The sequence below is a fragment of the Larus michahellis genome, chromosome 14 (genome assembly GCF_964199755.1).
Source record: "Larus michahellis chromosome 14, bLarMic1.1, whole genome shotgun sequence".
NCBI classification, from domain to species: domain Eukaryota; kingdom Metazoa; phylum Chordata; class Aves; order Charadriiformes; family Laridae; genus Larus; species Larus michahellis.
In genome coordinates, this window is record NC_133909.1 from 8190433 (window position 1) to 8213862 (window position 23430).

The 23430-nt window shown below is 39.5% G+C and overlaps 1 protein-coding gene across 4 annotated transcripts in view; it reads right to left on the reverse strand.

Moving 5' to 3' along the window:
• The window catches only part of SPAG9 (sperm associated antigen 9), a 63212-nt gene that overhangs the window by 36428 nt on the left and 3354 nt on the right, over positions 1-23430 (reverse strand). For 2 of the 4 annotated variants that reach the window (XM_074607222.1, XM_074607220.1), the window contains exons 2-4: positions 19840-19960; positions 8296-8366; positions 6897-6929 (exon numbers count right to left, since the gene is read on the reverse strand). In XM_074607222.1, coding sequence (XP_074463323.1) covers positions 6897-6929; positions 8296-8366; positions 19840-19960 — 225 coding nt within the window. The remainder of the gene's footprint in view (positions 1-6896; positions 6930-8295; positions 8367-19839; positions 19961-23430) is intronic. The other 2 variants (XM_074607223.1, XM_074607221.1) reach the window with 1 other exon arrangement.

Genomic DNA, 23430 nt, shown 5'->3' on the forward strand with positions numbered 1-23430 from the left:
AATATTTAATACCATTTACTTTTACTACAACTGCATAATTCTTGGCCAATACAATATAATCTTTCCCTGTAATGCTAAAAATAGTAAAAGCATTCAGAAACATTAAAGAAATAGATAAAGAAAGAAGCAAAATCATACAGTGTGTAAAACCACAAACCAGAGAGAAGCCCACAGTAAATAAAAAAAATTGGAGAACTTACTTGTGCATTCATGCACAGGAAACATCCTAAGGGCACACAAAGTGCATGTGGTATTACAAACAAGAGTTTTGAACAGAAGTACCATGTGCAAATCCATCCTGGAGGGTGTTTAAGACCTCCATGTCCAGCAGAAATTAAAATTTATTACAGGACACAATACATTTCACTATAGCCTAATTGCAGAGTGCTGTGAAGGTCAAACAATATGCACCTCATCTATTAAACATAATGAATCCACAGCTAAGAATCAAATTATTTCCATAGGCAGAAATCTGAAGTCAGAATCTCTTCTCTTTTTTAGTTCTAACATTCCAATAAATTTAAGCTTTCTGTATTTTCTAGAAGTGAAGTTTGGTTTTACATTATCTGGACTGACTTGTCATAAACAGGACCAAGTGCCTGTGGATTTTCAGCGCTCGAGAAGAGCTTTGCTTGCTCTCTCTCTTTTAACAGAGACAGCCACAGGCCAACACACCGACTCCTGCAGTCATGATTTATTTAGTGAATCCCGAATCCAATCGGCCAAGGGATGATGCTACTAATATGTAACTGATCCGGAACATGCACGGGGAGAAGTAACAGGTATCGCTGCATCACTCCAGAAGGTTAATTTGAACATACGTCTGTGAAATGAAAACGGGGAAAGCCTGAAGAGAAGCCTACATGACATTTGGTATTTTTAGCATTTCTACACTCACATTCAGAGATGAATAGGGCACTCGCAACAAAACAAAAAAAAAAAAAAAGAAAAGAGAGAAAGAAATCATAGGTATACTGCAAAGGAATTTAGTGTACTTTTTTCCCCAAGACATATTCAGGTCACGTCTCAAATGCTTCCTCTAGAAGAAAAATACCTATCTGTAAAACTGTAATTTCTTCTGCTATTCTAGAAAGGGTATAAACACGCTTTTAGAGCAGTGTTATTAGCAGGCATTTGTACAACCAGTATTACATAACCTCTTATTTTGGGGCCATTTGCATACATTAGGACTGAGTTCAGCAGGACCTGGAAACCTGCATCTCCATGGTACTTTCAAGTCAGGGCTGATGTGTCCGAGGCCGATAAGCTTCACCTTCCGATGCTACTGGCTTCAGTTAATGTCAGCCTCTCCACAAACACTGCCTGCCAGCGTTAGCTACGTATGAATAGATCTTCTTAGTCTGAGACTTTTTTGGTAGAGCAAACTGGCTTAAGATATCCTGATCGATGGATATTCTATAAATCACTAACTTATATGGTAAATACTGGTTACGTACAGATCCTGGTTTTCCCAGCATTCACCTGAACTAATTAATATAATTCAGACCAGAAAAAAAAAATCTTGCTATTTTTAGAGAAACATTATATAATATACTTTAACTGATGTCAAAAGCTTACAAAATTTATCCTCCAACAAAATGATATAAATGCAGTGTTTCACTAAGACCACCTCATTTGCTTTCTGAACTTTTTAATGCTTGATCATACACAGAAGCAATCAAAAAAAATTGAAAGCTCCACCTTTAACTGTCCACATTTCTTGGGGTTTTTTTCTGCTTCCACCAAGCAACCAAAATTAGGTGTTCCAGTGGTTCCTGTGCATAGTTTACACAAGAAGTTTATTACAATCCAAATTAATTTAGAAATTCCAGGAAAAAACCCAATGCATAACTTTGAAATGCACATTAGGCCATTCTGTATGCTGTTCATGTATTTCCTCATCACAGGAGGGAGATATTACCGAACAGAAGCCGACCTACCTGCAAACACTTCCCTTTGCAGCACACCAATTGGTCTCTCTACGTAAAATTCTACACAGAACATCTGTGGTGCTTTTTAGCTACTGAACAGAAGCTGAGTAACTAACTAGTACCCTTCCAGGGAACAATTAACATATGGGAACAAAAGAGTAGGCTCAGTAAAACCCACACAACTTTGATGTTTTGCAGAGTACAGGGTTTAACCTACTTTCTTCCCTCCCATCAGTCTATTCTTTTGTTTACTGAAATGTCTCATCATGTTTATTACCCAGATACAGAAGCTGGAGGGCAGGTCAATTTAAAGGACTATGTAGTTTGGTATTGTTCTGCTGATGAAAATACAGCTGATGGTAAAATAAGCAAATCTGAAGGCCACATACTTCGGCATAAAGTTTGCAAGCTACAAGAACACAAAAATAAAATGAAAAAAACCTAATGTGTGCATCATATGCACATGCATGGCAATCTGTCCACAGATTCAGGCTCTATATACCAGCGATGCCCCAAAAATCAGAAAAACAGTGGTACTGTCATGTGAAGCCTACGCACTGCCTCGAGCCAGGGTCCCAAGGGTAAAAGCTGACGATACTGGAATATTGTCCACAAGCAGCGAAGCTCCTCACCCTCCCTCCCTACCCACGGGACCCGAGGAGCTGTAGAGTTATGAGACATAACACACAGAATCTCAACTTCTAGAAACCAGTTAATGAAACGGTTGAAATAAAAAATTAAATACTCTAACGTCTTGGTAAGTTAGTGAGCTAACTGTTCATCTACAACAAAATTTTGAAGACTCCCTCCAAATCCCCTGGGATTTTAACCAGACAACCTCCAGAGGCTCTTTTCAATCTAAATTACTCCAAGTCTCAGCATATCCTTGAAGTCGCATCCTGATCAAAAAAAAAAAAAAGTCTAATGAATTAAAACACTAGAAATCTCACGTGCTCAAAATTTGATCAAAAGTTTTGATGTTTGGAGATTACTCAGCTATCCAAAGAAAAATATCTACTATTTCTGACAATTTAAAAAAAGAAATAAATAATTGCTCTATACTCAGCACAATTCTTACAGAATTTACAGTAAAGGACAGATGGTAAATAAAAGACTACATCTACTACCCTTCTCTTCAATACAAGTTAGAGTCAATATTTCACCACCCATAACCTTTACTACTGCCAGCACACCTTGCTGCTCCTGAAGTCCACAACTACTTTGAATATGATCAATTGTTCCAAGGAAGGCATCATAAATGCTGACCGCTCTTCATCTTTGTTGTAATTAAATACATTGCTCAATTACCATTAGTTGAGGGGATTAAAGAAACTCAAAACTTGGAAGAATTGCCTTATATAGTTAACAGCATTTCACAATTCATGTGTTAGCTCATTTTAGGGCACAACATGTAAAAACTGACTACAAGGAGTTTCTGAAGACATTAAAACATGAATATGAAAGTCATTCCCTTCAAATGCAAGAGACAGCAATGCAATGTCTTTCCATCTCAAAAACTACTCAGATTGGATTCCTCATACAGCATGTGACACGTTCTGCAACTATAGAGAGTGTAACAGGTTTTTCTACATCCCAAGCTTTAGCATCCGGCAAAAGACAATGAACGTCCTGCCACTGGTGTCTATTCCTTCCCTTACAAATATGACCGCTCCCAATGTACACAAACCTGAGCTCCCAATGTACACAAGCCTGACGCTTTCTTTGTCACAAAAAAAACGTGTATATATCACGTTGTGGTTATTGTTACCTGCACCTTTTCCTTAACCAGGTTGAGAGCATCTCCTGTATACCTTCCTTTCTCTTTCACTCCTCCTTCCTTTCTGTGTCAATGCTTTAACTCCCCCAGGAGTTCAGTAATTCTTTCGCTGTCAGAATTCTTTCTCTGTGCTACAGCCCTCGCTGTTCATCCTGCAGATCCAATCAGGTTTGGCACAAGCGGCTCCTCCCTTTGGGAATGTGCGACCAACTGTATATATAGATCCTCCTGTGTCCCACATAATCTAGATTTATTAAGGTAATAGACATTTCTAGAATCTCCTTGATACAGTACAAGAGTCCTAAACATACTTCCACGTAACCGTCTTTTACCTTTAAGCATTTGTGGTGAGCTTGTCACCTAAGCAAAAGCATCATTCCCACTGGTGAGCCTGATGCATCTTTATCCACATAGACGATGTTGCTGGCAGATACAATAGTATGTAAAGACATTAAATTTAGGCTTTGTGCATCAAGCTGTTAACACTTAGCATACGGCTTTAGAAAACCTATTTGCTTGAAAAGATATCTAAAGTCTAATCTCAAACCCACGATGAGTGGTACCCATGCTTAGCCACAATTGTAATTAGACATCTCCACTTAGCCTTCTCTTCCTGTTTCCCTACACAGGGACTTGCTGGGGATATCTGTTTATCCAAACGAACCTGACAAAGTACATTCCCAACGCCAGAGACAGGCTCACTGCTCTGTCACATCGTATCAGTGCAAAACACTGAGAAACTTCCATGGCCCAATTATGCTTCATTAAACTAAGCCCATATTCTGTGTGTCAGGGAAAGAGATATTGAACTATCTTAGCCTCACATTTCCCAAAAGATAAAAAGAATTACTTCCTTAAACAGAAAAAAAATAAGTGTTATTTGGAAATCTGTGCAGAGAAGTGCCACAGGTGTTAGTCAACTCTCAAGTAGATGCTAAAGCACTGCTTTGCCTCAGTTTCCCAATTGGGTAGTAAACGTAAAACAGTCTGCAGCCAAGCCTTTAAAAAGGCAGTGCCATAGTTAGGAAGTGTGCCCCATTAACTCTGCACAAAAAGAAAATAACACCTTTTACCTCCTACTCCGGGGGTTTGCTCTGAAAGAGTCACTACCAGCACTGCGTCACCTCTGTGCAGCAACGGCAAAAAGCACCAACTGGTACATGCAGAAGACAAAACTGCTTTTATGTAGGCAATATAACAAGGAAACTTTCTATTAAATAGAATAGTATTTGAGATAAAAGGTATAACTGAGTAATAAAACGTCTTTCTAAGGGCAAAGGTCCAAATATTTTTGGATTAGACCGCTGTCAACCCTTCAGCTTTCTACCACGCTGTCCAAATGCCCAGCTACACTCCACCTTCCCATCTACCAACTCAACCGCTCAGGTTATCATACCCTAATCCATTTAAAGTCAAGCCAGCTCGCTCAAGCACAGACCTACCAGGGAGAAAGCTTAAGGGGATATGCGCCACTCATACTCATTAGCTCGTCTCCCGAGCTGCAAGGAGATAGAGGCTGATTTGACAGAAGGGTCTAAAGCCTCTTCCCAGAGCTTTAACAAGTCAGGGCCGCCCTACCTGCTGTCCCCGAGCTGCAAAGCCGCCGGGCTGCTAGGGCAGGCTGGTGCCATTGAGCAGCAATGCCGAGGAGCCCTGTCCCTGGCATCACTGGTGTAACTCCCCATGGCTTAACCAGTTTATGTAGGTCTTGGTCCATTTTGACTGGAACTGTTAAGGTGAAACGCCTGTGAGCTGCTGAGCCAGCAGCGATCCCCAGCACAGGGCAGCCAACAAGCAGGCTGGGTTAGTGCTGGAAGAGGACATGGTCACAGAGCCTCGGTGAAGCCAAGAGTTGGAAGAGAAAGACATCTGAAATACTAAGCTGTGAATTAAAGAATAAGGGGGGAAACAGAGGGAAGCAAATACTGAAGATAGGCAGAATAGAGAAAAATGGTTAGAAATTAAGATTGCAGAAAATGCAGTCAAGTCGCATCTTTAATGTGACACCTGTCAAAGTAATCACTGCCAACATCTTTGAGCTAAAAAAAAAAGTAAAAAAATATCTTTCTAATGCTCTGTTCATTATTTGGTCAATTGAAAGGAAAACAATTGCCATTTCACTAAGTGCCAAAGATGGATCACTTGCAAAGACAATGGTGAAACTGATTCAGAAGGGAAAAAAAAAACATTCCTAGAAAAACATGGAAGTAAGAAAGGTTTCAAAAACAAGTATCATGATAGAAATATTTAAGCCAATAAACTCGATAATGCTTAAAGGAGGTTGGATATTTGCCAAAATATATTGCATTAAAAGAAAAGAGTTACTACACAGACCTAAAACACTGGAATTTGTTACGGGAAATGGAAGCAGGAAATCACAAAGGGGATGGAGGAAGAATGGCACTATTATCAGACAGCCCTCTCCGGTCCCCAGGGATTTCAGTCCCAGAGTTTTAACCACACCAGATAGCAGCACTAAAATGCTGACCCGAGAGAGTCTATGGCTGAAGTACATCAGGAAGCTGATACTTTGCAAGATTGGCAACAGCCTCTGTGATTGTGCTCAAAAATGTCTTTGCAAATGATGATAAGGAGTATCTACTTCACTTCCTGAGGTTAGTCACACAGCTGATAAAAAGGCTGCCAACTCCTGGTAGCTATTCTTTGCCCCTAGTTGCCAGCCCAGAGCTGAGCTTTCACAGCCCACAAACCCACTACCCCATCAGCTCTCCACGTCCTATCTTGAACATACTGTTGTACTTCAGCAGCTGCCAGCTGGTGGTCTGAGAATTTTGGGTACCTCTAGTAATGTGTACACACACTTGTCACCTAAAGACAGATCAAAATCTTCATAGACGAACCCAGAAATAACCTAAGGTAAAGGTTTTTGGTTTTAGAAGCTATGTAACATAAAGGGAGAGGTGAAATATTCAAAAGGGGAAAAAATGCTGAGACTGGGAAACAAAGTAAGAAGGAAGTAAACATGCTGAAAGGAAGGGGCACAGAAAACACGAGACCTGCTTTTAGGGGCACAGAGGTATGAATATACCGTGCAGCATTATAACTTATTTCTTTATGAAGGAAGGACATAGTCACCTCAGTAATAATAAAGCCCAAGGAAACACCTCTCCCTACACCAAAGAAAGTGAATTTAAGATGTAAAAGCATTTAATAAATTGGAATCAAACCAGCAAAGGTTGTTGTCCATTTTGGAGCAAAACCTACGTAAAAAGATATTCAGAACATTACATTAGCATTTCATGAAATTAATGGTGCCCAAAACATTTAGTTACGTTGAACGCTGCAAAACAGGATTCAATAAAAATCTTTCTGTGCCATTTCTATTGTGATGGTACCCACAGGTTCAAACTAAAATAAACCAAAACTTTGCAAGCACGCAGTACTCTGAAGTACTTCCAATTCAAAAGGATGTAAAACTTAAGTGGGCAGTATTAAGCTTTGTCACTTCTTATTTTACTTATATTTCACATTTTCAGCAGATGTAGCATTCTAAAGCAACTATTTAGTAACAAACGTGATCTCAAATACATTAGGATTTCAGTAAACATGACTACTTTTTAAGAGCCGCAGAAATCTTGTCATTGCAATGCTCCAGGGCTATATGCTGACTGTGGTTCCAAGCCACTTCCAGCTCTTGTCAGTATAATACACTCATCTTAAGATCGCTAAGGAAGTATTAAAGGTAACCAAATCAGACATCTGTGTTTGCTTTCCCTTTCCCCACATGTGGTCTTCTGAACTAGGAACAGTCAGTATTGCATTCCCCACTGTTAGAGACAATCTAAGAACAGCTATCTGACCTTTCAAACAAAGGCAATCAGAGTAAGGAGGAGGACTGCGCTCAATACTGGGGCTTCAAATTAATCAGAATTATTCAGAGAACCTAGTGATTTCCACACTAAAGCAAGTATATTAGTTAGACAGTAAGCATCCCTGCACGGGAAAGACAACCTGCTGCTAAAAATCAAAGCACCCCAAGTCCGTTTATGCTCTAGAACCAACTTTGAAAGTGTGGCTCTTATTTATTTAATTTAACAAAGTCAAACTTGTTCCATCTTCATTAACAAATACTGTTTTCAGTAGCTAGCAATAAGTATGGCAGAACTTGTTTTAATCATGAATCTCAACAGGAGGCCAATTTTTTAAGGTGTTTGTTTCTTCAATGGTAGAAGTAAAACCAACACAGCAAACTGCTGGAAAGAATACTGAGATTGCAATTTCATTTCTATTTCTTTGAAGTTTGCTAATGTGCTTTGAAGAATTGTCTTTGAAATGTGAAAAAGCAAATTCCTATTCTTTTTTAAAAAGACTTCTGAGTATCTGAGAAAGCTATAAAATTGACAAACGTGTAATCAAACTAACATGGAGAAATAAACACATAGATGTGAATCAGAAAAACTACATACCAAATGAAGCCAGGTTACAATCAACATTACCAACATAAACATCCAAGCATCAGTGAATAAACTAAAGCATCCAATAATTTCCCTAGCTGCACAACATGAAGCTTTCCATAAATCTACATTTTAACAGATACCCCGAACTCATCTTGGCATAATGACCTACCTCTGTATGCCTTGAATGAAGTGCATTGTATTCTTTCTTGAGTTCTGCCTCCCTCTCCTCAAGTCTGCTAACTGGAAGAAGAAAAATTAGAAAAGGAATTAAAATTAAATTCAGAGTTCTAGTAAATGAGACTGTGACTTGCCTAGGACTAGGCAACCGGCTCAGAGATGAGCGTACCCTTAGTAGTGAACAGCAAAGAGCAGGATAAAAACTATGTTGGTTCTTGTGTTTTTGAACTCTCGACACTTGAGCTTCCCAAGTACAGCAGCAGCAGCACAATCCTACAATTTGCAGTCCTCATAAAGAGCTGAAGTACTATTTTCCCTAGCTGATTGCAAGTCCAACAAGAGGGGAGTTTTATGTTCAAAGACAGCTTACTGCTGGCACCAATCCAGACTGTTTCACACGGGCACATGGAAAACGTAGGAAGAGGCAGAAGCCACGTTACAGAGCTAGACTCAGTCTCGGATGAGAGCCGTGAGCTCCAGTTAAGGTTCTACATTGGTTTCCCAGAATATAATAATCACACATAATTTCCAGAGGTGTTTAACTAGGATAAACATAAACAAGGTATTTTTTTTAAATAGCTTCAAGTCATATGTTGTGGTACAGAAATTAAGACTTCTGCTGGTATTCTGAGAAATTAAAAATACATCTAGCAGATTTAGTAGAATTTGAGACAGCAAATTCACATGAAGAGGAGGTGAGCTGGAACAAACTATACAATTGATTTGCAGAAAAATGAAGAGAAATCAGAATGTTCTTCACAAAACTAATTCCATCTTTTTGTTTAGGTATTTTTGAGTGTGATATTTATGCAATATAAGCATATGTTTCAAGTTCGGTAACCGAGCTTCTCTTCTTCCACTTGTCATGTTTAAATACCCCTGGGAAACTTCAAATTTATAGTTACTTGTCTCCGGAGAGCCATTGCCAAGCACGCATTATCTGAAGACAAATGCCAGCGTCTTCTCTGCCATTTGCACATTTTCATATGGCCAACTGGGCCTTCTGAAAATTAATTCTCAATATAACATTTCTTTTTGCTCCATATATCTGTATTTTGGCACAGTATTTATCCTAAGTATGTAACAATCAAAAAAAAATATCTTTGCCAGAGTCAAATGCTGGAACCAAAATACGTAATTGTCTACTTACTCAAATCTGTGTAAACAGTCTTAGCTCCTAATCTAATCTTGCTCTTACAAGAACATTTCCTTGACACAACCTTTTGCACTCCACCTATAAATATCTGACCAAAAGCATTAAATCACATTTTATTTATACTAACGTAAGATTGAACACTTTCATTTCTGCACTGTTATCAGACTGAACGAGAGCTCTATGGGTCAAATAGCAGTAAGTGATGTAAAAGTGTTTACAGCACAATATATCAAAATATATTTTAAAGCACAATACATACATAAATATGCATACTTGAGACACAATGCAGGACACAAATCTTATCTAATAAATGGAAGATTTTTGTTTATTATTTTTAGGCAACAGATGCTTTAAGCCTCCCTATACATTTAAAGAGAGGTTATATGGAAGTTTGTGGTTAAGTGCCTACAGAAACAAGGGTCAGAATTTATAGTTACAAAGCATGACATGACAAACCAAATTTTACATGCGATCTTAGACTGGCCGGTATTCTAGTCAGAAGTAATTACATTTTACAACAGCTGGCCATCAGAGACAGCCTAGCAGCGAGCAGTGGGTAGGTACAAGGCTGAGCTCAGCAGCTCTCGCTGCCCACACGCCGTCCAGCGATGGCTGCGCTCACTGTCTGCGGGCTTTGCGTCGCAGTTCCCTGCCCCTCTCCCTTCAGGCAGACCGAGGGCCTGGAAGCCTTTCTGCTGTGCTAGACGTGCTCTAGGACAGGCAAACAGCCTGGAAATCAGAGTGCAAACTGCGTGACTAATTCGCTTCATGTTTCTGTGAAACTAGCTCCTTCTCCTAGAAACAGTGTCCGAGCAGCATGCAAGGGGTGGGCAGCCGTGCCCAGCTCCGTGCCCACGCTGCCTCCTGCGAGACCCCGCTGCTCCGCGCTGGGCGCCAAAGTCACCATTCAATGCAGCCTCACCAGGAACCTGCAAAGAAGCCCCGGTAATGCTCCCCGACGCTGCTCAGTACACTCATGTCTAGACAGCACAGCCAACACCAGCTCCTAGAGATTCATTTTATCTGGTGGATTCTGAGAAAAGTACTCGACAATGCATTTAATGAAGATTAACGCTACATTAAGTGTTACAAGCAATCTTCTTTCTTTGTAGCTATCCATAACCTACCTTCATGAAATCCACAAAAGTGTTTCCCACTGTTATGGATATAAAACTTTCACAACAGTTGAGGTTCCCTAACGAAGCACACCATTTTCTCCTTCTACTGTCCGATTTTAAATAGTTCCTTAAACCAAGTCATAGAAGACAAATGCACATATATATGGGTACTGCATAGTCAAGGAGGATATCTACGTTAAATCTGAAAACTATTTTTGTTACAAAGGTTAAAAAAATGACAGCCCTGGAAGATGATGTAATTGACATTCAGCATTTTCTTCTGGAAGTCACTGCCAGCTGCGTAACACATGACAGTCCTACAGCTGGAAGCTTCAGTCACAAGCGGATGTACACAAAATTTACATACCCTCAACAGACACCACCATTAACAGTCCTCAAAACAGGCTCTTCCAATACCAGCAGGATGATACACAACACCAGAAATCTATTTTACCCAAAACATGCCTCCCATCAAAGATAAGATCAAACCACCAAGCTTCCCTTTTCCAATTAAACACTGTGGAAGAGAACAGATGTTCCCTGAGGATCAGAGATCACCACGGACTTGAACACAGAAGATACCTGAATGTAGAAGACCACGAGATTCTTGCCCCAAAATCTTGAAGAAACTTAAGTCGCTATTAAAGGTACACTCCCCATCAGCAGTAATGGGAAGCGAAATAGGAGACAAAAAATGCCTTCCACTGGCACCCAGAAGTACATGTAAAACCGAATTGTCGCCGGTTCCATTTTACTCCACCAGCACACAAAAGAGTGGAAGTCTGGCACCACCTTGATAACATCCACCCGAGAGGGACGGAGCTGGGTGCTGGCACTGCCCGAGACGCTGGGTCTGCAGAGTGGCAGCCAGACACAATTCCCATCAATGTGACTTCTAAGTAACAATAAAAAAAAGCTCCTCTGATATTTTAGTCTGTGACTTTCTTCCACTACGGTGGCAAATTCTTAATGCGTAGATGATAAAATCAGTTTGATGATATACATCGTAAAAGTAAAATATCCATTGTCCCTGTTGTAAGATGTCTCTTATAAAGCCATTATATCCTTGTTACATCATGGAAGATATTACACTGCAAGATTGCATTGTGCAAGACACTGTATGTGCAAAATACAATAAACATCTAAGAAGTTTCACTACTCATGGTTGCAAGTCTACCTGGAAAAATTTCCAAGGCCTTTCAGCATCATAAGCATGAGCATAAAATGCAAATATTCTATTATTTTTCGGCTGATAAAAAAAAACATCCCACTGAAACAACACCACAAACTCATGCCCAAGGTCTACCTGCAACCTTCTCCAGCGCTGTCAATACTCTTAACCCATTCAATGACCTGAAGTACCAACCCTAATCAGACTTCTCTCAAATCAAACCAATCAAGCCTAAAAAGGGGTGATTCAATATTATAGCAAATTAGAGAGAAGCCTCCAGACTTTCTGCCTCCTGACAGCATTACGAAGAATTGGGCAGCAAAGCTGCCCACCCTGCCTGTTCAAAAATCAGAGCTTACCTCCCAAGTCTGATGGCTTTTACCAAGTTTGGAACACCCTCCATCTGTATGTTGTCCTCTGCCTCAAACTGCTGATAAGCCTGAGGGGGAGAAAGAGAAACAGACCTGCTAGAATGCCAAATCCAGTATGATGCCTGCAAGAGGAATTACAAGTTCCTACTACACAAGCCAGGCCAGATCCAGCTCATTACCGAGCCTCTTCTAGCACTAAGACTATATGAAGGTTCTCCTTGGACAACTTTCATCCAACTCCATTCATAGAAGAAGGTCCCATACTAAAGTTAAGATCAAGCATAATCAATCTCCAGGAGGAGCATAATCAATCAAAATCCAGTAGGACCCTATGACCTATTAAGTAGTTGCTAAAGAGCAGACACATCAACCATGGATTGAAACGAGGACTGAAGCTACCAAACAAGTATGTAACCTGAAAGTGTAAGACCAGGAAATAAGCACCACAGAAAACTTGTAAAATTATAAATTCGACTCCTTGGCAAGACCAACATCTTCAAGGAGCTCTGATCACTGTGAACTACAGGTCTAGTTCTCAGATTAAGAAGTAGGGCACTTTCAATTACGAAGATAATTTAGCTGTCAAGAATTCTCTGTTGATAGCAAATACCAACACATACAGCTGCATGGTTCAAGTATCCACTATGTTTCAGACCCACAAAATCACTGTAATTTATCACCAAAAACCCGTCATGAAGTTTAAGGAGTTTTTTTAAGTATTCTGCCACAACCATTTAATACAAAGACAACCTTATGCCAGGTTTAAACCTCATAAAGGTTGACATTCAAATGACCAAGGATACATACAAGCCAACTTCTACCCAAAATCAAGTCAAAAAATAACTTGGATCTAGTACCAACTTCTCGCCTAGTCTTTGGCCAAAACAGTGTTTCACTGAAAAAAGTTTTGATTGATTGACTGCTTTGAAAACAGTGGGATGCTTCATTTGTACACTTGGCTATTGAAGCAAGTAACGTTTTTTAGAAAATCCAACACGAAGTCAGCACGAACACAGAAGCTACAGCAGAATGGGTATGTTTTTAGAGCCAGATAACCAGTGACAACTCAGGAATGTAAGATTCGACAAGACATGTAAAGCCGTTTTCTTCATTGCTGCAATATTTACAGCAACAGAATTATTATAACAATTAAACTCCAGCACCTAAACCACTAGCACAATACTCCTTTAATTTTAAAAAGTACACGAGCAGTTAATTATATGCCAGTGGATTTCAACCTCCTCTCACCACTTTTGTTCAGGTATATTAATAGACGAGTTTAAAGCAGGCCAGTCACTGCTCTAATTTTCTACTCCATTTTATTCTAGCCTCCAGTCTCGCAGCATGACGGGGTGCAATCTCCTGAGCTAACTGTACCCTCTGCTCCATCTAGTGGACTGCTGACTCCCCCAGCACAAGAGAGAGCCAGTGGGTGCTCCTGTAGCTTCACAGGACAGGGCAGCCAGGAACGGAACTGAGAAATGCTTTAGTCAGAAACAAAGCCCTTCCTTTCCCGTACACTTTGAGGATCACACTTCTTACAGAAAGATTCTTCAAATTTAGTAAGTGATACCCGAGGCACAGCGTAGGGAAGGGCAGTGGGGGAATCTGCTTTGTAAACAAACTAATGTAGATGAGAAACAGCAGCACTGAGGAAAAAAAGTGGCAAACGGCTCCAAATGTGTTAATCAAGAAATACAAGAAGTCAAAATGTTCTGTTCCTTCTTTGTTGGAAATAAGATCAGTTCTGCTGCTCTCAGTCTTTGAAAAATACATAGGAACAATCCAGACCCCCACTGAACAAACCTCAGCTTTTCAACTTCTTTCAAGATCTATTGAAAAGCTTTCTTGTATTCCTCAGAAAAAACACTACAGTCGAGCCATACCTAGAAATAGCATTACTGACAGACGTATTTCATATCAGTTTAGTTATTCTCATCATCACGTGTGCAGATACACAAGTCACAAGTCAAATCTCAAAACAACGTTAAGCTTCACAGCTGAAAGGTCGTATTAGAATCTCCTTGTTAACTAGGCAGATCTGTGTTAAATTGCTGCTGCAGCTCTGTGCGGGTGTATCTCAGAGTATTGGATGTCTTCAGATTATACATCAGGAGGTTGTGTACCTGGGTGTACATTACAGTAATGCTGGTATCTGGAGAGCTCGAATGAAAATAAAATACTTAACAACTTAACATCTGCAGAAGATTCACAACAGAACCTGGTCTTGTGTTTTCTCCTGAAGCCAGTGAAAGAAATAGTTCTGTTTGCTTCAGAGGAAAACAAATCTGCATGTTTTCAGGTCAGCCGCCAAAACGTTTGTCTCATATCCCAAATAAAACCTACAGCAAGCTATATCAACTGCTGCACGATGTCACCTGATGTGGGAAATACAATCATCCCAACACTTGCGTCAACATTTGCAGCTCTGAAGACCAGGAGTTGTTTCTTGGTTTGGTTTTTTCTCTTTTTTTTGGGGGGGGGGCGTGGTGGTTTTTCACATATGTAGTTTTCCCCAAATATAATCTAATTTGAGCATAAATTACAAAGCTAAAGTTTGGTAAATTTAGGAGGTACAGAAACATATCTCTGCTTTGGTTGTCCTGTCAAATGCAGTATATCGCTTTGGCTGTACTTCAGCACTAGGCAGATGCAGAAAAGGAACCAAGTCTTTCAGCTCCCACAGCCTACCACCTCCATCAGAAAGCACCTCAACCATGTAGACACCGTGTTTTTCAGATTCTCTCGTAAATAAGTTACACTGAGAATGATTCCTCCAGAAAGCATCCTCCAAAGCTGTTCCGTTCCTGTAGTAAGTCAAAATATACCACAGTCATCTTTTACTCCATAAAAAAGAACTGACATTCCCAAAAAGGAAGGCAAGACAGTGAAAGAAATTAAACCTCCGTAGCCCCCACAGAATTCAGTGGTACATTATGTGGGCGCTGGAAGGCACTTACCCCACTTGGCAACTGGAGACGGAGCAGTACCCAAAGTAGTATCATATTCCCTCATGGAGCATTGCTGGACAAGTGAGCTGAGTATTGCTATTACAAGTTTTTATAGCTCTAAGTGCCTGGTTTTCCAGAGTCAAGGCTGAAATTTGAAATGTTCTAATGCCACAAGCTAATTACAAGCAGAGCTAGGAGTCCCACCCTCACAGCAAAGACTTGAAATAATGTGGAAGTCAGATATATTCAAGGTCTTGTAAGAAGTGTTTATACCAAAAGAACCTCAGACACATTATGGAAGCAGAAGGGAAGGTGAAGAAAAGAATTGAAGTGTTAACTTTTATTTTTTGAAAGCCTGGCATTTCCATGCTTGGTGCACCTCCACAATATTCAGAGATGCCTTCTGCTGCTGAGAAAACAAACAAACAAGAAACCATAAAAGTCTAGTTAAGTGAAAACCAAAATGAGACGTTTGCTCACACTCAGTAAAAGTTTGCCGAAGACCAATAGCAACAGCTTCTGAAAACTCTGCCCGTACCAATATTGTCCCTGGACAAAACTCCAAGGAACTCTGTGATATTTAACTTGCTTTAACTTCCACAAGCCAGAGGCCCCTAAGAGCACCTACCTCCCTGCAGAGGTAATGCTGACAACCAACACGCCCCAACGCGAGGGCAGAGGCAAACCACGGAAGGTTACAGAGAGGAGCAGCAGTGCAAAACGAGATGAGGACACGGGTGAGGGGCCAAAGAGCCACACCACTGCAGCACATTCCTGTCCTCAAACAGAAGTCGCAAATCCTTATGCCTCGCATCCCAGGATGCAACATGTCACACCATTTTTTGACAGCAAATTTGACTTAGGCAATCACCACAATCCACCAAACACCGGGAGCAAGTGTTGTATACCATGCAAGAGTAGTAACTCCACGCGCATCTGCCCCTGCCATTCAGCATTCCATCATCTACTGTGGCTCACAATCCGCCCAGCAGTGCCACCAGGTCAGCTCTCCCTCCTTCCATTTCCTCCTATGAAAGGGCAGAGTACAGCAGTTCACTCACCTAGGAGGGAGCTGACAGCAACTTATTTAAATTTGTAATACAGGGAAAAAAAAAGTCAGTGAACCACAGGAACTAGGTAACTGGTTGACACAAAATAAGCTTCTTATTTCACTTTAATTTCAGATTTATTCCAACCCAGCTGGTTGAATACATGGCTATGAACGTAATCCCACACGATAAATTTGAGTGCAAAGAAATATTTCCCTTTTTCTTTAGCGTGATGATCACCAAGACTGCAAAAACAAGCACTTAAAATTCAGGACATAACAAAACTACGGCTTCTTGAGCAACTTGATTGAGAGGCAAGTTCAAGCACAATCATGCTGAACCTTACCATGTAACTTAAGAGCTACCCTCTCCCAACGCTAACTAGTCTTCACTAAATGCTCAGGATAGACGGTGTTCAAGGGAATCAGTCGAAGCTTTTTAATGGACAAAACTTGTCCTCACACACCTTGCTTATGTCAGGAAAAACACATATAGCACAGGAAGTACTCCACAAGAACCAAAAAATCTTGTAATTAAAGTACTGCATGGGATCGCGTCTTACCTGTTTTCTATTCTAAACTATTAATCATACCATCAACAGATGTTGCCATCTCAGACTCTATACTCCAACACAAAAATGCAAAGCCAGGTTTTATTTGTTTACTTGCTCTGTGCCAGGCATTTGCAATCCCCATTATCAATGACAACACTACCACTATTTTGAATGTTGATATGGTAACAGTTGGCAATACCACAGGCTAATTTAAATCCATGGACAGTAGTATAGGAAGTAGAAGAGAAAAAGAATTATAGCTAGGAGACTTGTAGCCGCATCCAGTGAATTCAAGTGACACATTGGTATCTTTGGTATGGTAGGACAAACAAATCACCTTGCCTAGAAAACAAGATAATGCAGTAGAGTCAGACAACTTCGCAAATATGTACACCAGTATGGTTTTCACACCCTAGAAATTTAGATCACTAAAACCAGTTCACTTGCATAATGTTCATTAGATGTTCAACAATTGTGTTTATGTCCCCTTTGATCTTGCTCGGCATCAGCAGCACGTCAAATCTTCATAAGTCTTTCATGTTGTCCCAGACAAGTTATCAACCCAAATCATAAGCAAAACTCAATGTTCAACAGAGCTCTACTGTTTCTCCAAAGTTACATTTTTGCTACCACAAAAGGTTTTTCCCCCCTCAATAAAACGATTTTGGAACTGTTTAAAAGTCACATGTTCTATCACCCTAACTTCATGCTGTTATGATAACTGTTTCAACAACACTACTTCTTACCAAAACAAGCAGTTTTGGCCAACAGTCATGGTTCTACAATTCAGTTTCTCATGCAAATACTTTAATTAATACGATACACACACACAATGTAATTAAAAGCTTAAAATCATATATATATTATTGAAGGCTTAATATTCAAGGCTAAAAAAGAATGTCACACAAACAGATTTGCAGAACAACATAAAATGGCATTATGTACATCAGTATATAAGTGCAATTTCTATAAGAGAAACTCTGTGTATAGTGCCACATACATTGCCAGGAATCCAAATGATTTTTCTTTTTTGTGCAACTAATTTGTACTTTTTTTGTATTAACAGAAAAAATAATGGCCTATATGACACAATGCAATCTTGGTGCCATAATCCTGTTGTCAGAGTACAGGGTTCCCTGTTAACAAGTTGTTTGGGCTGTGGGCTCAGAGCATGGGCATTCTGGAAACAGTGTCCTTTGTTACCAAAACAGACCACTCAACTCTCCTTCCAATGTTTTCTTTTCCCTTCTTCTGATGCTTTTGAACACTCAGACACGCTTCCATTCACAAGAATCACAGCATTTCTGATACGAGTCTCTACAATATGCTTTACAATTACCCATTTTAGCCTGACTTGATCTATAAAGATACACTCATATAAATCAATCATCCCGGTTTTCACTAGGAAAGACTGCTTGACATGTTCCTCCATCACAGCCTGTACAGAATCCAAGAATATTTTAACTGCAATTGACCTGAAGTACATGCTTCTAAGATTTCCCAACAGCGTTTCTAAACCATTCAAGTTTTGGAAAGATTCACCTCTGCATGCCACCTATGTTAATCTTAACACGAGCGCACTAATACTCCTACCCTGCTATAGACTGACTCACGCCACTGAAAATTACACTTTACAGGAAGATTATTATACCGTAAATTGAAAAAGAGAGCTATGACTTATTGCATTATGGGCATGAAAAGTGGCCAAGTAGAAACAAAGGAAGAAAGAACAGTGAAAAAGAGCTGTTTTGACAACTGGCACTCTGCTTTTGGAAACTGATCTTATCTCAACCTTATCAGGCTTGATCTATTCTTACTTTACATTTCTGTATGGCCTAGCAATGAAAGCTGTATAGTAATCGATAGACACGATAGTCTTATGTCAATAGAAATTAGCTTAGAAGCATGACAAAATGTTCACATTAATTCATATTGATCATTATTTTCTATACTGTGCTAAAAAGGTTAAATGAAAACAAAAATCATAACCCTCATTGCATGTTTAACAGACTCACAGCAAAAAAAAAAAATGAATCCATTGTTAGCAGCATAGGTCTTTTATCTTCAACTTAAGACTGCGGGGCAGGGGAGATGAAGTGAGAAGATAAGACTGCTGTGGGTTTGAGGTGTTTGGGTTTTTTTTCCTCTAAACTTTATTCAACCAGAAGCTGAAAAACTGTTGATCAAGTTTCATTCAATGACCATGTACCTGGAAAAGAAGCAGTCCAGCAGAATATCTAAGCTACAATATATTCACATTGTAACTTTCAGGATTTCAGGAAAACTGATCATTGCTATCTTTTTCCAGAACTTACACAGGTTTTCATAAATTACACAGAACACCTCTAAAAGTGGAAGTGTTCTTCCTCACCTCTTTTCCTGTAAAAACTAAATGCCTCAGAAATAAGTAATTCAGCAAAAATTATACCAAAGCTAATGAGAATCAGCATCAATGGTATTCTCATCCCAGTAGTGCTTCGAAACCCAAAGGTTACATTTATTTTTAGCACAGACAACAGTTTAATGGGAAGAAAACTAGCTTATTTTATGATTACAAACAAGGCAATAAGTTCTAAATACCTCCTGCAAAAGTTGCTAAACATGAAAATAGCATGGTCAAAGAGGAAAAAAACCCAAACAAGTACGATACCAAAAGAATCAGGTTATGAGTCACAGGCTTGGATCTCATTTGTTTGCCTTAATTCTAAGGAAAACAAACCTGCACAAGAGTTAAACCTAGTTATCTGTGGAGACTGACTCTTGTTCAGGGAGTGTAGCAATAGGACAAGGGTAATGGTTTTAAATTGAAAGAGGGGAGATTTAGATTAGACATCGGGAAGAAATTCTTCACTGTGAGGGTGGTGAGCCCCTGGCCCAGGCTGCCCAGAGAAGCTGTGGCTGCCCCATCCCTGGAGGGGTTCAAGGCCAGGCTGGACGGGGCTTGGAGCAACCTGGGCTGGTGGGAGGTGTCCCTGCCCAGGGCAGGGGGTGGCACTGGGTGGGCTTTAAGGTCCCTTCCAACCCAAACCATTCTGTGATTCTACACTTATCTTTCAAAATATGGGAAATGGACAGCACAGTTGTTTAGCATATGTATTATAATTTTACAGAATGAAATTTAAAATGCACTAATGTAACTTAAAGGAAGTGTAACATGTTTTACTTACTTTGATCAGCATAGTTTTTTGCTTTTAGTTCAAGCTGTCGAGTTTGTGATTCTAATGCTTCCACTCTGGTCTGCAAGTCCTTTTTCTCTTGTTCTTGAGAATCTTCAAACTCAATGAATTTCTAAACAAAAAAAGGTGAAGTTAGACTCAACAATTAATTACAGATTTTTTGTAAGAAAAGCCTGAGTGAAGTCCATTCTCTACAGAGGAGGAACAGGTTTACAGTCATTCCTAGGTTTAAAAAGACTTTCACTTGAAGCAGCATGTAGGAAACAACGCAGCAGCCCTTCACAGCAAGGAGGGGTATAAGCAGGTTTCCAGAACAGAACAGATCTGCAGCCCACATTTAAACATCAAGGACACTAACTATATTAGTCCAGTGTCCATCAGTCAAGCATCCCACCTAGGTTGCTCTATGTAATTGCTATCAACTAAGTGACAACTACTTCAGAGAAGCTTGCTTGGCTAACATAAATATGAATTATTTCACTCTGGTTCGTAACTTCACACACTTGCCTGCCAACACTGCATCCAAAATTACATGCTATCTTTTCATTCCTACCCAATTTCTGTTATCATTTGATAGATTATAAAATGCTCACAGTCTTCATCAAATACTTCATAACCATCTCCTACAATCTGTCAACTGCATAGAAAACTATTCACGGACACTCTGCAACTGTGCTGATCACCATCATCTTTCTGCTACCTTGGTGTACCAAAATTGTTTCTCACAATATTCTGGAGTTCACTGATGCGTGTATGAGTGCTTACATTTTATAACATTGAAGTTACCAACGCATCATTATAGCGGTTTCAAAACCGTATTTTTTGCTATTTTATCTTAACCAAAACCATAAGAAATTCAGTGTGTACAGGTAGCACAAAGAATACTTCTAATAGCCAAAGATGTCTTAGGTCATGTAGTTCTCTCTATTCTGCATTGCAAGGAGAAGGCAAGGCCACAGACACAAGCTACGCAGAAGGCTCATCATACAGGGAGGAAAAGCATACCAGAAGCCTTCACAGAAAAAAACCAAACACAAACAAACATCCAAGACAGCTACATGGTCAGAAAGCTGCAGCTGGGTACCACATGGAAGCAAAAAGACAGAGGAGGCAGCAACTTAAAAATAGTAATATTATAGGTGATGCAAATATATATTTTTTCCTATGTATTGCTAGGAAAACTTAGTGGGAGAAATACTTCAAAAGCTCACACATCAACTTTTAATAAGCTACTACTAAGTTTTAGCCAATGTATTTTATAGCTTTTAAAAAAAGTAGAAACTCATAACCCTATAAAAAGAGCTTCAGCTTAACAAGGTCATCAGAAGTTTTGCTTAAAAATTACTTCAGATGTAGAAATGCATCAAAAACTATCAAGTGGAACAAGAGTTCCTTTCAGATAAGCTCTCCATGGCTATCACAGGACTAGGCATGGTGTTCATATGACTCTGCTTGAAGCTAAATCATGAAACAATTGAGAAACAGCTGACGGCAGGCCAGGTAGCGCTGCTTTGGGTTCAGGGATTTAAGATGAGTTCTCTCACTTCAGAAAGACAGATGTGCAAAAGTCTCTCTACCCCCTCAAAACAAAGTTTGGGAATATTAATTTGTCAACATAATACTGAAAAACTAAAACTTTAAACTTGTTTCATGTCTCCTTTGTAGTAAATGATACATGAGTTTTGCCCCTTTTATATTAAAGATTCACGTCATGTCTGGCTTATTCTTAGCAGACTCCCTTTTTAAAAAGGGCTTCAAAGTTTGACACAAACTTGGCACTGGGGCTAAAGACCAACATGCTTTGTTACATTAAACATGGGAAAACATGAAAGACGAATTATAAAACTGTAACATCTTTGTTTAGTTGCTTCTCTGATGATTTCCCAAAGTCAGATATGTCTCATAACTTGCAAAAGGTCAGCGACTATACTTTTGAACAAACAGCCGTTCAAAGCCATCAATGTCATTGTTACTCATGAACTAAAGATAGATGTCATTTTACATCTCCTCTAAAGTTCTTCAACTGCAACTATTAAAAATGGTTTTGTATTAAAGTTAAATGGTTTGATTATTTTTCTTCATTTTGTTAAAGTTGGAATTTAAGTTACAGCTCTTCAGAATATTTTTATAATTAGAGATGGGCTATTATTTTTTTTCCTCTGCTGAAAACTATACTTGATCAAATTATGGATTGAGTACTTTAGACTTTGAATGTTTCTATTTGGTTTCATCTCTCTCGTAGTATTAACACAGGCTGAGTCCCAGGAAATTGGTCATCTCATCCTGACTAAGCCTGTATGACTATGATGGAAGGACTAGTCAGATAAACCGCTGCAGCCGCCAAGGACAGGTTGAGCACCCATATTAAAAGACTTTTTATTTTATTTTTAAATTTACATTGACGATACACTCAAATATTGCACATCACCTGCATTGTTTAAAGTAAATGCAGCAGCATATGCAGGAACACGTTAGCCACTCAGCATACAGGCACTAGACATTCTCGTTTCAACCCAAGCTACTGGTTACACAAAATACCAAGGCAGACATTTAAAAAAAAATTAATCTAGCTTTCCTCATTTTAAGTGACATCCTGTCTAGGCCACAAAGTCATATCTTACAACTCTAACAAGAAATGAGGGGTTTTCTTTTGTTTGCTTGGGGTTTTTTTTTTTTCAGAAGAATAAGCTGAAAGACACCAACCTGCCTTTAAAACAACCAGACCACAAGATTATAGAAGATACGGCTAGAACAGTCCTTTAAAGGTCATCTTGTTTCAAGGCTCTGAGGCTCCATGTTGATATCTGGAACCTAATTTTGATTAGGATATCATGAGGTACAAGCACAGGATATGATGCACGTTGCCTCCCGCATGTGCCTACTGCTGAAATCCAAGCTTGTGAAACCTTCATGAACTATGTTTGGTAACTCCCATTTAATCCTTCCCATTTTCTCCAGGCAGTATCAACTATGTCATTTCAGAAAGACGTTTGTCTAACCTGTTCCTAAAGACCTCCAATAAAAAGTATGAAAAGGTACTTCACAAACAAGATTCAGAAGCCTTTATGTAATCAGTTTTAAATCTACTTCAAGTTCACAGCAATAATCATTACAACAAACATGAACTGAGACTACACAACGGAACAGCACAACACACACATTTGGAGCCCTCTTTCATGCACATAACCATTTCATCACTTAGTAACACAGTACTATCCAAATCAAACCTTTCTTCCTATATTTATGTCATCATCTGCTTCCTTATGTTTAAACTTGCTTTCCCATCACATGATCCAGGTGCAATACCAAGTGTATCTGATGTCCGGGTTCCACCTACTTGGCAGCCTTTATCACCCTATGACATGTCCCTCAGCAACTTTTATTGCGGTGATGCCAGCTCTCCAGCCAATGGCATGTTCTTCCTGGAGAAGGCAAAGTTAACTATGAAGGCAGCTCAGCTGGACTTGGGGTAGATAAAAATACATGTAATTGAAAACAACCAAGCAAATTCTACACTATTTTAGCAGGCTTTTTGTATAATGGATCTCGATTTTGCTCTCATATAAATAAAAAATACTTAAA